The 17,850-nt window shown below is 46.7% G+C and overlaps 1 protein-coding gene across 1 annotated transcript in view; it reads left to right on the top strand.

Annotated features, from left to right (window-relative positions):
- Window positions 1-1,200: 1,200 nt before the first annotated feature.
- Window positions 1,201-17,850, top strand: part of ZBTB47 (zinc finger and BTB domain containing 47) — a 53,420-nt gene continuing 36,770 nt past the window's right edge. The window contains exons 1-2 of the mRNA XM_069729266.1: window positions 1,201-1,375; window positions 12,419-13,822. Of these exons, the coding sequence (XP_069585367.1) occupies window positions 1,373-1,375; window positions 12,419-13,822 (1,407 nt within the window). The 5' untranslated portion in view covers window positions 1,201-1,372. The remainder of the gene's footprint in view (window positions 1,376-12,418; window positions 13,823-17,850) is intronic.

Raw genomic sequence — 17,850 nt, 5'->3', positions numbered from 1 at the left:
CCTCGGTCCTCCCCTCCTCTCCTCCTGTCAGTCTCCTCGGTCCTCCCCTCCTCTCCTCCTGTCAGTCTCCTCGGTCCTCCCCTCCTCTCCTCCTGTCAGTGTCCTCGGTCCTCCCCTCCTTCTCTCCTCCTGTCACTCTCCTCAGTCCTCCCCTCTTGTCAGTCTCCTCGGTCCTCCCCTCCTTCTCTCCTCCTGTCACTCTCCTCGGTCCTCCCCTCCTTCTCTCCTCCTGTCACTCCTCGGTCCTCCCCTCCTTCTCTCCTCCTGTCACTCCTCGGTCCTCCCCTCCTTCTCTCCTCCTGTCACTCCTCGGTCCTCCCCTCCTTCTCTCCTCCTGTCACTCCTCGGTCCTCCCCTCCTTCTCTCCTCCTGTCACTCCTCGGTCCTCCCCTCCTTCTCTCCTCCTGTCACTCCTCGGTCCTCCCCTCCTTCTCTCCTCCTGTCACTCTCCTCGGTCGTCCCCTCCTTCTCTCCTCCTGTCACTCTACTCGGTCCTCCCCTCCTTCTCTCCTCCTGTCACTCTCCTCGGTCCTCCCCTCCTTCTCTCCTCCTGTCACTCCTCGGTCCTCCCCTCCTTCTCTCCTCCTGTCACTCTCCTCGGTCGTCCCCTCCTTCTCTCCTCCTGTCACTCTACTCGGTCCTCCCCTCCTTCTCTCCTCCTGTCACTCTCCTCGGTCCTCCCCTCCTTCTCTCCTCCTGTCACTCTCCTCGGTCGTCCCCTCCTTCTCTCCTCCTGTCACTCTCCTCGGTCGTCCCCTCCTTCTCTCCTCCTGTCACTCTACTCGGTCCTCCCCTCCTTCTCTCCTCCTGTCACTCTCCTCGGTCCTCCCCTCCTTCTCTCCTCCTGTCACTCTCCTCGGTCCTCCCCTCCTTCTCTCCTCCTGTCACTCTCCTCGGTCCTCCCCTCCTTCTCTCCTCCTGTCACTCTACTTTTCTCCCCTCCTTCTCTCCTCCTGTCACTCTCCTCAGTCCTCCCCTCCTTCTCTCCTCCTGTCACTCTCCTCAGTCCTCCCCTCCTTCTCTCCTCCTGTCACTCTCCTCAGTCCTCCCCTCCTTCTCTCCTCCTGTCACTCCTCAGTCTCCGCTGATCGCCCCTCCCCCTTACATTGTCTCTTTAATGCACAGGGGAGGGGGGCTGGCCAGCGCTCCTTGTCACGTGATGCACATTGGCCAATGGCGTGTGAGCCCCGGGCAGCCCCCCCTCCACAGCAGGGCCGGAATGTAACATGGCGCAGGCGGAGGATGCGGAGCGGCGGCGGCGGTAGAGCATGTAGGACAATAAGAGGCCGGAGCAGCAGAGCAGGGGGGCGGCAGACGGAGCCCCCCGAGCAGCAGCCACATTCCCACCCTCTGTGCGCTACTACACTGCAAAATGGTAGGTGAGCCCTGCAGCCTGCACTGTGTGCGGCCTGCGCCCGCCGGGAGAGCACCGCCCCCTGTGTCAGCGGCGGCGGCAGGACGGACCCGGAGCACAGCACGGCCGGGAGGAGAAGGGTGCGAGATGGGGGGTGCAGGGTGAGGAGGAGGAGGATGAAAGGTGATCAGGGTTGCAAGATGATGAGGATTGTGATGAGGGGTGCAGGGTGATGATTGTGATGAGGGGTGCAGGGTGATGATTATGATGAGGGGTGATGATGATTATGATGAGGGGTGCAGGGTGATGGTTAGGATGATTGTGTGCGGGGTTATGATGATGGGGGGGTGCAAGGTGATGATGATTAAGATGAGGGGTGCAGGGTGATGATGATTATGATGAGGGGTGCAGGGTGATGATGATTATGATGAGGGGTGCAGGGTGATGGTTAGGATGATTGTGTGCGGGGTTATGATGATGGGGGGGTGCAAGGTGATGATGATTATGATGAGGGGTGCAGGGTGATGATGAGGGGTGCAGGGTGATGGTTAGGATGATTGTGTGCGGGGTTATGATGATGGGGGGGTGCAAGGTGATGATGATTATGATGAGGGGTGCAGGGTGATGGTGCAGGGTGATGATTAAGATGAGGGGTGCAGGGTGATGATGATTAAGATGAGGGGTGCAGGGTGATGATGATTATGATGAGGGGTGCAGGGTGATGATGATTATGATGAGGGGTGCAGGGTGATGATGATTATGATGAGGGGTGCAGGGTGATGATGATTATGATGAGGGGTGCAGGGTGATGATGATTATGATGAGGGGTGCAGGGTGATGATGATTATGATGAGGGGTGCAGGGTGATGATGATTATGATGAGGGGTGCAGGGTGATGATGATTATGATGAGGGGTGCAGGGTGATGATGATTATGATGAGGGGTGCAGGGTGATGATGATTATGATGAGGGGTGCAGGGTGATGATGATTATGATGAGGGGTGCAGGGTGATGATGATTATGATGAGGGGTGCAGGGTGATGATGATTATGATGAGGGGTGCAGGGTGATGATGATTATGATGAGGGGTGCAGGGTGATGATGATTATGATGAGGGGTGCAGGGTGATGATGATTATGATGAGGGGTGCAGGGTGATGATGATTATGATGAGGGGTGCAGGGTGATGATGATTATGATGAGGGGTGCAGGGTGATGATGATTATCATGAGGGGTGCAGGGTGATGGTTAGGATGATTAAGTGTGCAGGGTTATATGATGATGAAGGGTGCAAGGTCATGAGGATAATGATGAGAATGATGGGTGCAGGGTGATTGTGCGGCTGATGAAGGGTGCAGGATGGTGATGACTAGTGATGATTATGAAAGGGATGGTGTAGCATAATGATTATAAAAGGTGCAGGGTGATGAGGGTTGGAGGAGGAGGAGGATGATGAGGGGTGCAGGGTGATGAGGGTTGGAGGAGGATGATGAGGGGTGCAGGGTGATGAGGGCTGGAGGATGATGATGAGGGGTGCAGGGTGATGAGGGCTGGAGGAGGATGATGATGAGGGGTGCAGGGTGATGAGGGCTGGAGGAGGATGATGATGAGGGGTGCAGGGTGATGAGGGCTGGAGGAGGATGATGATGAGGGGTGCAGGGTGATGAGGGTTGGAGGAGGATGATGATGATGAGGGGTGCAGGGTGATGAGGGCTGGAGGAGGATGATGATGAGGGGTGCAGGGTGATGAGGGCTGGAGGAGGATGATGATGAGGGGTGCAGGGTGATGATGATGAGGGGTGCAGGGTGATGATGATGAGGGTCACACGGTGTACTAAACATTTGGGCATTTAGATTAGGAGACCAGTGTTGTGGAGGCGCACGGCCGGTGGGATATGAGGGGATGCTGGGTAATATGCAGGATACTGGGGGCTCAATGTAACCGAAGGATATGGGGGTGCAGGAACAATTTCCACTCTACAAGGGGATTGTGTGGAGACTTGGACAATGTGGGGTCGGCAGACGACCATGCTCAATAAGGGGGCCATGTGGCGATGTGCAGGATATGGAGTCTTAGGTTCCTGTGTGCGGTATTGGGGGTCTCTGGGTGACACATAGGTGATGGGGGTATCACAGTGTTACACGCTGGACATGGGGGAGTGCCAGAGCCCTGCACGATGTGGGGGACACAAGTCTCCTCTTGGTGGGGCGCCTGTGAGCTGTGGGGGGCTTGTTGTCCTGCTTGTAACGGTTATATGACTAAAGGCTAGGCTGGTAATGGTCGGGGGCTTCACTTAAAATTATCGACTCACATGGCAAAATGTCTTCCAGGCGGTCGGGGAAGCCGCTGTTGGTAACGTTTCTTGTGTCTAGTTTTGGCAGCTGCTGTTCACCAGTATGGGGCATTCGACCACCACTGAGCCCCCTCTCATATGTCAGGTAACCCTCGTTCATTAATACAGAAAGCGGCAGGAAATGGCGCTGTTACCCATAGCAACCGCTCTGAGGAGTCCCTCCACTAAAACCTGCGGAACTGAAAGCAGGAAGCTGATTGGTTGCTATGGACAACACTACCTGAGGCCCGGTGACCACGACATGTGCTGGTGCCGCCTTCTCATGGAGACCTGGCACACGTGCCGCCTCTAGTAGCACACCTTTATTTAATGCTTCTAAACCTTCACATAAAAATAAGTTCTATAAAAAAAAATTTTTAAGAAAAGTTCTCTTGCGGTAAAAAGATCCCAAATGTGACACAAGTGCGTATTTTTGACACCAGAAAAGTGGTGGAGAAGGAAGAGGAATCCCCACAACGAGGCCTCGTTTATCTGTAGTCTGCAAGTCAAATGTCTTTGTTGCCTTTAGCAACCAATCAGAGCGCGGCTTTCATCTGTAAAACTGCCCTGGAATGAAAAAAAGCTGCACTTTGATTTGTTGCCCATAACAACCAGACATTTTTGATATTGGAAGCTTTAGAAAAATCATGTTTTATTTTTCACTGTAGACTTCAAGGTATATAAATACAAATATTTTTGATTTTGTAGGTTTTTCTCGCCTTGTGGTGGTGGTGTGGTGGTGGTGTAGTGATATGGTGGTGTAGTGGTATGGTATGGTGTGGTGATGGTGTAGTGGTGTGGTGTAGTGATATGGTGTGGTGGTGGTGATATGGTGTGGTGTAGTGGTGTGGTGGTGGTATAGTGATATGGTGGTGTAGTGGTATGATGGTGGTAGTAGTGGTATTGTGGTGTAGTGGTATGGTGTAGTGATGTGGTGGTGTAGTGGTGGTGTGGTGTAGTGATGTGGTAGTGGTGTAGTGATATGGTGTGATTGTGGTGTCGTAGTTGTGGTGGTGTAGTAGTAGTAGTAGTAGTAGTAGTATGGTGGTATGGTGTTGGTGTGGTGGTGGTGTAGTAGTAGTATGGTGTTGGTGTGGTGGTGGTGTAGTGGTATGGTGTTGATGTGGTGTAGTGGTATGGTGTTGGTGTGGTGGTGGTGTAGTGGTATGGTGTTGGTGGTGTTGTGATGTAGTGGTATGGTGGTGGTGTAGTGGTACAGTATGTTGGTCGTGTAGTGGTATGGTGGTGGTGTGGGTGTAGTGGTATGGTGGTATGGTGTGGTGGTGTAGTGGTACAGTATGTTGGTGGTGTAGTGGTACAGTATGGTGGTGTGGTGGTGTAGTGGTATGGTGATGGTGTAGTGGTATGGTGGTGTAGTGGTACAGTATGTTGGTGGTGTAGTGGTACAGTATGGTGGTGTGGTGGTGTAGTGGTATGGTGATGGTGTAGTGGTATGGTGGTGTAGTGGTACAGTATGTTGGTGGTGTGGTGTTGATGTGGTGGTGGTGGTGTAGTGGTATGGTGTGGTGGTGTAGTGGTACAGTATGTTGGTGGTGTAGTGGTACAGTATGGTGGTGTGGTGGTGTAGTGGTATGGTGATGGTGTAGTGGTATGGTGGTGTAGTGGTACAGTATGGTGGTGGTGTAGTGGTACAGTATGGTGGTGTGGTGGTGTAGTGGTATGGTGATGGTGTAGTGGTATGGTGGTGTAGTGGTACAGTATGTTGGTGGTGTAGTGGTACAGTATGGTGGTGTGGTGGTGTAGTGGTATGGTGATGGTGTAGTGGTATGGTGGTGTAGTGGTACAGTATGTTGGTGGTGTGGTGTTGATGTGGTGTGGTGGTGTAGTGGTACAGTATGTTGGTGGTGTAGTGGTATGGTGGTGGTTGTGGTGTGGTTGTGTAGTGGTACAGTATGTTGGTGTAGTGGTATGGTGGTGGTGTGGTGGTTGTGTAGTGGTACAGTATGTTGGTGTAGTGGTATGGTGGTGGTGTGGTGGTGGTGTAGTGGTGTAATGGTGTGGTGGTGGTGTGGTGGTGGTGTGGTGTGGTGTGTTGGTGTAGTGGTACAGTGTGGTGGTGGTGTAGTGGTATGGTGGTGGTGTGGTGGTGGTGTGGTGGTGTAATGGTGTGGTGGTGGTGTAGTGGTGTGGTGTGTTGGTGTAGTGGTACAGTGTGGTGGTGGTGTAGTGGTATGGTGGTGGTATGGTGGTGGTGGTGTGGTGGAGTAGTGGTATGGTGGTGGTGTAGGTGCCCAATCTGAATGACGCCTTTCCTGTAGAGATCTGATGTGAGAGATCTAGCATGAAAGCTATATGCAAATCAGGCTGGAGGTGCTTTGGGGGCGTGTCTGTGTAATTGTATTTTTATTTTTAATTTAAAGGGTTGTCTGGAATAGAAAACCAGTATATAAAATATTCTAGTGGGGTCCTGCAAATGTATAGAGGGGGTCCCTGACTATGTAGGGGTCTCCTGCACCATACTGATGAGGGAGGGTGGCTCGGGGGGGGGGGGGGGTGGGGGGGACGGTATGGTCAGATGTTGGACTCAGTGGGATTTGTGTAATGCTTTGTTTCTCCTGCGGGGGCGCTGCAGAATAAGTGAGCACTTAAAGTTGCGGTCCCATGCTGTCAATCCAGAGCCTCCTCTTTGTGAGTGAGCGGTGCCTTGATGCAGCTCTGTGTGTGAATCTTTAGATTTTGGGTGATGCCCTGTTATTAGAGTGTGGGATTTGTGCTGTCTGTGAAGTGCAGAAGTCGTGATACTAGTGTGAACAGACGACCATCCCCTCTTCTTACGGAGTCTCCCAAAATCCACATCATAGAGGGCCCATTTGTTGATTAACCCCCTGAGGAAGGCATCTGGGTCTGGTGATGCTGCTTCTGCCATTGTTTCTCTATTTTGGGGTATTTATTTGATTCTGCACCATACATACGGTATTACATATACATTATATAGTGGGTTTTATTTATTTATTTGCTCTAACGGTTTTCTACTTTTTTTCCCCCCCATTTTATTGCTGCATTTTGATCCTTTTACTTTTTTATTGTTTGGTCAGTTGACCATATGATGGCTTATATTTTGCAGCCGGAGCTGTTGTATTAATTGGGTTAATTTTAGGTGCACATCCACTTCTGGATCTCCTCGTTCAGGGAAGAACACCGGAATTTTAGGATTATTTATAGGACACGCTATTGTGCTCTGTGGTCATTGGTCTCATGGATGCACCAATGGGACCGAAAAGGGTTTTATAATAACCCCGTAGGTGCCGCAGTCCGCACTCACTGTGACCTCTAAGGAGGGTAAATGGCCAAGATCGGGGTTATTACTAGTGCACCGGATAGGTGATCACTCTCAGATTTGTGGGGGTCTGATACCGATCGGGTGCCTTATATTCCCGATAGTCCGGAGCAGTAGTATGCATGCTCAGCCTGCGCGCCATTCATTCCCCATGGCGCTTCCAAGCATTGTGCTCGGCTTTTTCTGGCGGCCCCTATGGAGGATGAATGGAGCAGCGGTCGAGCCCGTCCACTTTGCTCCATTCTTACAGGAATAAAAGTTGCCCGTTATGATGATCGTCGCCGGCCCCTGAGGTCGGACCCCCACTCATTTATTAGTTATCTTCTGTGTATAGTCCAAAAAAAGTAAGCAGGGGCAGCACCGCCATAGCCAGAATATCGCGGATTTTTCACTTTTTTTTAATCAGATTCTTGGAGCTCTACTTCACTACTGAGCCCCATTCACACGTCTTTCACAGAATGAAAACGTAACTTGTCCTTTTTCTGTTTTCTCTTTTTTTTTTAATTTTCTTTTCTTCCAGTTAGCAGAACAAAATCTCCATTCAGCTGAATGGATCCATCAAAAAAGGATGACGCTCAGGAGTCCCCCTGTGAGCCATCTGAGCACCTGTTGGAATATTTTATTTTTGCTTATGAGAAAAACGAAATGGGTGAAAATCTGATGAAACGCACTGATGTAACAACCCGTTTTTCTTTTCTCATGTGAATCAGATGTAAGGTTGATGCGCAGCCAAGGCCTCATTAAGACAACTTTTCAATTTTTTTTATGTACTTGAAAAGGGCCGATTTTCGTCGGTGCTTTTGGATCAGATTTTCGTCGGTGCTTTTGGATCAGATTTTCGGCAATGGTTTTGGATTAGATTTTCGTTGGTGCTTTTGGATCAGATTTTCGTTGGTGCTTTTGGATCAGATTTTCGTTGGTGCTTTTGGATCAGATTTTCGTTGGTGCTTTTGGATCAGATTTTCGTTGGTGCTTTTGGATCAGATTTCCGGCAATGGTTTTGGATTAGATTTTCGTCGGTGCTTTTGGATCAGATTTTCATCGGTGTTTTTGGATCAGATTTTCGCCGGTGCTTTTGGATCAGATTTTCGTCAGTGCTTTTGGATCAGATTTCCGGCAATGGTTTTGGATTAGATTTTCATCGGTGCTTTTGGATCAGATTTTCGTCGGTGCTTTTGGATCAGACTTTCGTCGGTGCTTTTGGATCAGATTTTCGTCGTGCTTTTGGATCAGATTTTCATCGGTGCTTTTGGATCAGATTTTCATCGGTGCTTTTGGATCAGATTTTCGTCGGTGCTTTTGGATCAGATTTTCGTCGGTGCTTTTGGATCAGATTTTCATCGGTGTTTTTGGATCAGATTTTCGTCGGTGCTTTTGGATCAGATTTTCGTCAGTGCTTTTGGATCAGATTTCCGGCAATGGTTTTGGATTAGATTTTCGTCGGTGCTTTTGGATCAGATTTTCGGCAATGGTTTTGGATCAGATTTTCGTCGGTGCTTTTGGATCAGATTTTCGTCGGTGCTTTTGGATCAGACTTTCGTCGGTGCTTTTGGATCAGATTTTCGTCGTGCTTTTGGATCAGATTTTCGTCGGTGCTTTTGGATCAGATTTTCGTCGGTGCTTTTGGATCAGATTTTCGTCGGTGCTTTTGGATCAGATTTTCGTCGGTGCTTTTGGATCAGATTTTCGTCGGTGCTTTTGGATCAGATTTTCGTCGGTGCTTTTGGATCAGATTTTCGTCGGTGCTTTTGGATCAGATTTTCGTCGGTGCTTTTGGAGCAGATTTTCGTCGGTGCTTTTGGAACAGATTTCCGGCAATGGTTTTGGATTAGATTTTCGTCGGTGCTTTTGGATCAGATTTTCGTCGGTGCTTTTGGATCAGATTTTCGTCGGTGCTTTTGGATCAGATTTTCGTCGGTGCTTTTGGATCAGATTTTCGTCGACGCTTTTGGATCAGATTTTCGTCGACGCTTTTGGATCAGATTTTCGTCGGTGCTTTTGGATCAGATTTTCGTCGGTGCTTTTGGAGCAGATTTTCGTCGGTGCTTTTGGAGCAGATTTTCGTCGGTGCTTTTGGAGCAGATTTTCGTTGGTGCTTTTGGAGCAGATTTTCGTTGGTGCTTTTGGAGCAGATTTTCGTCGGTGCTTTTGGAGCAGATTTTCTTCAGCATTTAGTCTGTTTTTATCATCAATGATTTTCTTGTATGGAAAAATAAAGCAAAAAAAATTGCGACGCCCATTAGCCCATTACAAAAGTGAACAGTACAAAGATGCCGTCTGTGATTTTCATGGGCCCATAGACTTGTACGGGTGATTTTGAAAAAATGTACAGACAAGTAGACTGTAAAGTGTACGTGTTTTATCCATGAAAAATGGATGTGTGTATGAGGCCTAATGAGGAGTCACTAATCAAAGCCATACCCTACTGGAGCCAAGCTGCAGTATAAAGCACGGCAGCGAGATGATACCGGACCTGAGGTTGGTGATACCATCCCCGGCTCAGTCTTATTTGCGCACTTACAATACAGAAGACGGATATTTTCCGGAACCTTGTCCCGTTTTCTCTTTAGCCCTCCGGTCCTGCATGTTATATAACGGCGGAGCAGTAATGCGGAATGACCCTGTGGTCAAGGACTTTAGCAAGGAATGTTTCTGATTGATTAAACACCCCTGCTAATTAAAAAAGGGGGCATTTTATTTGGCTGCCGTCCTCTATACTGATATCGTAATGCAGAGCTGCACATTGGGTTTTAGGGCAACTTTTGGGGTCTTCATTCAGTCGTGGTCGGGGGTTCAGTACAGTCTCGGACCCTAGGATTTCTTTACTTTTCCAGGCACCCATGTCATCCTGGTGCAGCCATTTACTTGGTTCTGTGATTTTTGGGTTGTTTCTGTGTTGCAGAATTATTGTGCAGCTACTCCAGAGCTGTCACTCCCTCCCTGCTCTTCTCCATGAACCTCCGCCGTCCTCCAGGGTAACTTCTGATGAATGCTCTCCTCTACACCGGTGACCCCATGACCGAGGCGTCTAATTAGAGCAGTGCAGGGAGATGAAGTGTTGGAGGACGGAGGGGAAAGCTTTGTTCTCTGCAGTAATAAAAGCAAATGGCTTGTTTAATAGCAAAATGAAATCCATGAACTGTGATGAGCGCAACTTATATCAGACGCCGAATAAACCTCCAGAGCGGAATATAAAGTGGTGACAAAATAAATAGTGCGAGATGTAACCCAGGATCAGTACAAATAATGCATGTACACAGTGAGTGCAGCTCTGGGGTATAATGCAGGATGTAACTCAAGATCAGTAATGTATGTACACAGTGACTGCACCAGCAGAATAGTGAGTGCAGCTCTGGGGTATAATGCAGGATGTAACTCAGGATCAGTAATGTATGTACACAGTGACTGCACCAGCAGAATAGTGAGTGCAGCTCTGGGATATAATACAGGATGTAACTCAGGATCAGTAATGTATGTACACAGTGACTGCACCAGCAGAATAGTGAGTGCAGCTCTGGGATATAATACAGGATGTAACTCAGGATCAGTAATGTATGTACACAGTGACTGCACCAGCAGAATAGTGAGTGCAGCTCTGGGGTATAATACAGGAGGTAACTCAGGATCAGTAATGTATGTACACAGTGAGTGCAGCTCTGGAGTATAATACAGGATGTAACTCAGGATCAGTATACTTTGATGTTCCCAGTACTGGGGTTTGGCTTGCAGCCTATTGGAAACCATGGTAGGGCAGCAGCTTTAGATACGTCATCTGCAGAAAGTAACGATGAATCGGCCAAACCTCCCTACAATTGTTGGCTTCTATCTTGTGTGTATGACCCCATGTACAGTCATCTTCTTTGCCCCCCTGGTCAGCATGACCACTACCTTCCTCCTGGTCAGTGCTTGGGCTGGATGATAGGACAACACTTCTCTGTTCGCTTATTTGTTTTCGCACCTCGGGGACCAAGCATCTGCAAGTGTGTGCTGAAACCCAAATGGCTGCAGGAATCTCTTCTTGGGTAAAAAGTTAGGGTATTTATTTAATGATTTTTTTTCGCAATAAGCGGGCAGACAAGGCACTTTTGTCTTTTTTTTTTAAAGTATTTTTAGAATGAAAATTTCCACCAGAGTTTGGTGATTGATGAGTACATTGAGGTTCTATAAGACCAGGTTGATCTTGCGTTAGTTGTGTGGTATGGCCTTACCCCTCTGCCCGGCACCATCACTGAACATGGGCACTGCTATAGGTAAATGAGAAATATTAGTAAATCCCAAACCTAAACTTCTTGAATTTAGAGGATCTGCCTTTTAACCAGAGATGTGTCCACCCTTGTCCCTGGGTTGTCCTGGATAGAGATGACAGTGTAGGACGTTGTCTTGGTGGTTTATGTGTAGATCTCGTACAGCCTTGGTATCACCAAAGAGTCCGACTGGCTCTGGGTTAGTTCTTCGGACAAATGATGGTCATAATACATGACATAATAGTCCGGCATTGACTCCATTCTATATTCCACTTGCTGGTGGGTATGTACGGTACGTGAACACCATCAGTAAAACACAACACCTCTGGAGGCCTAGCCGTCAGAATAACCTGTCCAGTTTTCCTTGACCACCATCTTGGGATGACCGGTTGTCTTCAGGTGTCAAAAACCTTCCGCCATACTGGTGTAACCTGTTAGAATTTTTGGCCTCAAAGTGCCGTCACTACTTCCGTCTCCAAAGTGTTCCTCAGTAACACCCCCTTGATTTATTTAAGGTATTTTTTTTGTAGGCTAATTAGGTCTGAGTCTTGAAGGTGGAGACTGCCAAGTTAGGTTACCCTGTCCTCGCCTTATTTCCACCCTGTGTACAGGGAACGTTCTCACAAGTCCTGCCCTTAGTGGTGTCCATCAAAACATTTTGGGTGGGAATAACGTAAGGACAGCTTAAAGTGACTTCAGTTGGACCTTACCGGACATGGTTAACACGCTGCTAAGACAATTAGTCATGGGCGATAGTGCTCGTTACTCGAGTTTGCCAAGGTTGCTTGGGTATGCACCGAGTGTCTTCGGCGTGCTCGAATGACCTGTTCGATTCCCGCGGCTTCATGTTTCGCAGCTGCTAGACACAAAATGTGTGGGGATTGCCTAACATGGGCGATTCCTTCATGTTTTGTAGCTGAATAATAGCCACGAAACATGCGGCCACGGGGACTTGAACTTGTCACTCGAGCACCCGCGATACTCGGTGCATACCCGAGCACCCTTGAAAAACTCGAGTAACGAGCACTTGCGCTCATCATTACTTCTGTGTGACTGCCTTAGTAGCGAGTAGCGAGTTAACCACGTCTGGTAAGGTCCCACCGGAAAAGAGGAGTCCATCAGGGACCGATTATTGCATAATTGTCTTTCATTTTACTTTATTCATTGTTTTTTCTCTTGTCTTTCCGCAGTTGATAGTGGAGAAGACAACGGACTACCCCTCCACGGAGTATTCTCTAGTGGAAGATGTGGCACTTCACTTCACCTGTTTAATGGACAGACTCAACGAGCAACGTCTGTTCCAACCCGACCTGTGCGATGTGGACATTGTACTGGTCCAACAGAAGAGCACTTTCCCCGCTCACAAAGGCGTTCTTGCTGCGTACAGCCAATTCTTCCATTCGCTCTTCACCCAGAACAAGCAACTCCAACGGGTGGAACTTTCACTGGAAGCCTTGACGTCCCGAGGTTTCCAACAGATCCTCAACTTCATATACACATCTAAGCTATTAGTCAACGGCTGCAATGTACAGGACGTGTTGAACGCAGCCGCCGTCTTGCAGATGAACGAGATTGTCACGTCGTGCCAGGAGCTCATTCACAGCAGGTCGTTGAACCTATCCTTGGCTAATGATGTTTTGGACACGGAGGACAATAGGAGTGAACCCAGTGCCGTCATGCAGCCCCAGTTCTATAGGGAGATCAAACAGGAGGTGGACGCACCTCCGACAAAAATTTACGCCCGGGAAGGAAATGATCCCTACTCTGTTCGAGTAGAGGACAGTGTAAGTAAAGGACATTTACCCAATGACGCCACATCACCAAAACAGTATTTCAAGGATGAGGAAAGGAGTGGGAACCGGATCTGTAAAATCGAAGGGGCTGACTCGGAAGAGGACATGGAAAGACAAGAGTCCTACAACCGAGAGCAGATCATCGTAGAGGTCAACTTAAATAACCAGACACTAAATGTTTCTAAAGGGACTGAGGGGAAGGGTGGTCCGACCGACCCGGTAACTGTCCTAGACCGATCTGACGGGGACGATCGAGGATCAGAAGAAGACGGAGATGATGAGAACGACGAAGAAGAAGGTGTCCTAGACGAGGAGGAGGACTTCCTTGACATGCTGGAGGACGAGGATGACGACATCTTGCCTAGTGAGGAAGATGACCTGGAAGAAACCCATGAGGAGGAGGAAGAGGAAGAAGAAGAGGAAGAGGAGGAGGAAAAGGACAATGATGACTCAGTAGAGACAGCCAAAGATGAAAATTGTCCTGAAGACGGGAGCAAATCGCCAAGCGAAAACGAGTTGACCATGTTGAGGAAAGATGGAAAAGGGTCAAGTAACCGAGGAGGCGGTGGGAGGAGGAAGAAGAAAGGGCAAGATGCTTTGGGACAAAAGGCCAAATTTGATGAGAAGCAGCACTTTCCCTGTAAGAAGTGCCCTAGGGTTTTTAATAATAGGTGGTATCTGGAAAAGCACATGAACGTCACCCACAGCCGCATGAGGATTTGCGATAAATGTGGCAAGAGGTTCCTTCTGGAGAGCGAGTTGATGCTGCACCACCAGACAGACTGTGAAAAGAACATACAAGTAAGTCTGCCGCTCCGGGGCGGCCATGCGTCATGGTCTAATGTGAACGCGCGTTTACCCATTGCTGAACTACCAGAAGGTAAGGCGGCAACGTTCTGCCTGGAATCGTACAAGAAATGCCCAACCTGTGCATGAGACCGAGCATAGATTATGTTCTGCACTCTAGTCACATCCAAAGCTGCATTCACAGTATTTTTTTCTCCTCAGTCTGGATAAAGGGTATGCCTCAGCCGAGATGTCAGTGGATACTGTCAGCCTCCAAGGTGCTGTTGGTTTTTATCAGCAGCAATGTTTTCCATGCAGCTTTAGATGTAACTGGAGTATAAGCCGTGACACGTCGTCCTACTAAGTCCCACTCGCTGTTGTATAGGGCAGATCAATCACGTTAATAATTTTTTTTTCATATACAGTCATGGCTGAAAGTGTTGGCACCCTTGGAATTGTTCCAGAAAATAATTGCATTTCCCCATTTTTTGTTATACACAGGTTTATTTTATTTGTGTGTATTGGAACAACACAAAAAAGAGAAAAAATGCAAATTGGACATTATTTCACACAAACCCCCCAAAATGGGCCCGACTATCTTGTTGGCACCTTCAACTTAATATTTGGTTGCCCCCTTTGGAATAAGTAACGTCAATCATTCGCTTTCTAACCATATGGGGTAATGAAGGGTTAATGCCACCTTGCTATTGTAAGGTGACATTAAGCCTAATTAATAATGGAGAGGCGTCAATTATGACACCTATCCATTATTAATCCAATACTAGGAAAGGGTTAAAAAAAAAACACACACACATTATTAAAAAATAATTTATTGAAAAAAATCACAAAGGCTGTTGTATTAATTTATTCTACTCTCAATCCACTCACTGAAGACCCTCACTCTGTAAATTAAAAAAAAATAATAAACCAACAATATACATACCTTCCGAGGATCTGTAAGGTCCAACGATGTAGATCCATCTGAAGGGGTTAAAATATTTTGCAGACACGAGCTCCGCTAATGCAGGCTGCTCATGTCTGCAATACCCCGGCGAATGAAGCTAAATATAGGTCAATGACCTATATTTAGCTTCATTTGCGGTGAGGCGCCCTCTGCTGGCTGTTCATAGATCGTGGGAACTTTCCTAGAAAGCTCCCTTGCTCGAGTTCATATGAGGACAACCAGCAGAGGGCGCCTCTTATGATCTCGAGCCAGGGAGCTTCCAAGTAAAGTTCCCACGATCTAGGAACAGCCAGCAGAGGGTGACTGTGAGAAGCTGCAAAGTTCCTGCTACTCGCAGGCGCTAATGACAGCACTCATCAGTGTTGCTGGCTCACGCTGCGCTTGGCGGCTGCAGGGTTTTTATTTTTAGGCTGGGAAGGGGCCAATAACCCAGCCTGATAATATGAGCCCCCAGCTGTCTGCTCTACCTTGGCTGGTAATCAAAAATAGGGAGGATCACACATCAACATTTTTAATTTATTTATTAGCTAAATACAAGGACACCTGGGTACACGGCTACAATTCCCGAAGGGGACTGAAAAAAAAAAAAAAAACAGACAAAAAGTTTATAAAAAAAAAAAAACACCCTCTTTTAACCAAAACAAAAATAAAAAAAATATATATTTGTTTTATCACTGCATCCATTAAAGTCCAGTCTATCAAAATATGAATTAACCCCATGTGGTAAATGGCGTGAAGGGAAAATAACGCTCCAAAGCCTCCTTTTTTTTTGTTACCGTACTTCCCTCTAAAAATGTAATAAAAACATTGTTTTCACTGCAAAATGATACCAATAAAAACACCGGCTCAGCGGGCAAAATCAGCACTTCTTAAAGGGAACCTGTCACCTGAATTTGGCGGGACCAGTTTTGGGTCATATGGGCGGAGTTTTCAGGTGTTTGATTCACCCTTTCCTTACCCGCTGGCTGCATGCTGGCCGAAATATTGGATTGAAGTTAATTCTCTGTCCTCCGTAGTACACGCCTGCGCAAGGTAATCTTGCTTTGCGCAGGCGTGTACTACGGAGGACAGAGAATGAACTTCAATCCAATATTTCGGCCAGCATGCAGCCAGAGGGTAAGGAAAGGGTGAATCAAACACCTGAAAACTCCACCCATATGACCCAAAACTGGTCCCACCAAATTCAGGTGACAGGTTCCCTTTAAAGCGCCATCATTTTAGGTAAAGCAAAACAATTGCTGTTTTTTTTTGTTTTGTTTTTATTTCAGAATGTTTAAAATCAACTAAAATACGAAAACAACTATACAAGTTTGGTGTCGCTGTAATCTCATTGACCCGGAGAACTTTATTACAGGGTCACTTTTATTTCATGATGAACGCCGTAGACACACACAAAAAAATGTTGGAATAATTTTTTTTTTTTTTTTTGCTGCACTTGCAGTTTTTTATCCCTGTATTGTAAAGTCTGTTCCATATGTGTCGCTTTCTGGTAAATGGATGTGAATTTTTTTTTTTTTTTTGCTGGGCAGTTATGGGACAGTTCCCCTCTTCTCAAGGAAGGGTGATGCGTTTTTTTTTCTGTTTTTTCTTCTTCCAAATAAAAGCAAGAAAATTATAATCAAAATCCACAAGTAAAATATCTTGCTTTGCAGATTTGTGTGTTCCTTTTGTAGTGTTTTTTTTTTTTTTTTTCTTCACTTTTTCCCCAACACTTTTTTAAGGGGTCTTTTTTAAATTCTTTGGTGACATTGCATCCCCTTTTTCTAGAAAGCTGCACATGCTTTTTTATTATTTTTTTATTTGGTGTGCATTATCAAGGACTGCGGTAATACCGTACTTTACACATTTTTTTTTCTGAATATGTAAAATGAGGTCAAATGTAAATTTGTGTGCGAAAAGAAAACTCAACAATAAAGATGCAGTGAATTTCTTTTTTTTACCCCTTTATTACCGAGCCATTTCTGGGGCAATTTTTACAATTCCGACCACTGTCCCTTTATGAGCTTATAGCTCTGTAACTCTTCAATGGATCCCACTGATACGGAGACTGTGGCTTTTTCTTTACATATTGTACTTCATTATAGCGGTAAAATTTCTTTGATGTGACTTGCCTTTATTTATGGAAAAAAATGGAAATTTGGCAACAATTTTGAACGTTTTGCAATTTTCAGGCTTTTAATTTTTTTTGTGCCCTAAATTCATAATAGTCATGTCACACAAAATAGTTAATAAATAACACTTCCCACATATCAACTTTATATCAGCACAATATTGGAAACAATTTTTTTTTTTGTTAGGAAGTTAAAAAAGTTAAAAGTTGACCAGCAATTTCTCATTCTTCCAACAAACTTTATAAAACCATTTTTAAGGACCCCCCCCCCTCACATTTGAAGGGGTCTAGATGATGGAAAATACCCAAAAGTGACAACACTCTAAAAACTGCACTCCTTAAGGTACTCAAACCCACATTCAAGAAGAATTTATTTATCCCTTCAGTTGCTTCATGAGAACTGAAGCAAAGTGGAAGGAAATGATGAGCATTTAACTTTTTTTTTTGCAAAAAATTTACTTTAGACCCAAACTTTTTTTATTTTCTCAAAGGTGACAAGAGAAAATGGACCACAAAATTTGTTGTGCAATTTCTCCTGAGTATGCACAACCCCATATGTGGGGGAAAACTACTGTTTGGGCGCACAGCAGAACTCGGAAGGAAAGGAGCGCCGTTTTACTTTTTCATTGCAAAATTGGAGAGCCTGAAATGTGCCTAAACAGTGGAACCCCCCCCACAAATGACCCCATTTTGGAAACCACACCCCTCAAGGATTTTATCCAGGGGTATAGTGAGTATTTTGAACCCACAGGTACGACACAGAATTTAATAACATTAGATCGTCACATTGCATATGTCGTCATTAGTGTTGAGCGCAAGTTCTCGCTACTCCAGTTTGCAACGGGCGCTTGGGTATGCATCGAATGTCGCGGATGCTCAAGTGACGTGTAATGACACGGAGGGTTGGACAGTGCAGGAGTTCTGGGGATGGCGGAAGTATTGGAGGTGGGGGGGGTTTCTTGGGGGACC

The sequence above is a fragment of the Ranitomeya imitator genome, chromosome 6 (assembly GCF_032444005.1).
Source record: "Ranitomeya imitator isolate aRanImi1 chromosome 6, aRanImi1.pri, whole genome shotgun sequence".
Taxonomy (NCBI): domain Eukaryota; kingdom Metazoa; phylum Chordata; class Amphibia; order Anura; family Dendrobatidae; genus Ranitomeya; species Ranitomeya imitator.
The sequence above is the reverse complement of the archived record's forward strand: the minus strand, read 5'-3'. Positions and strand labels throughout refer to the sequence as shown.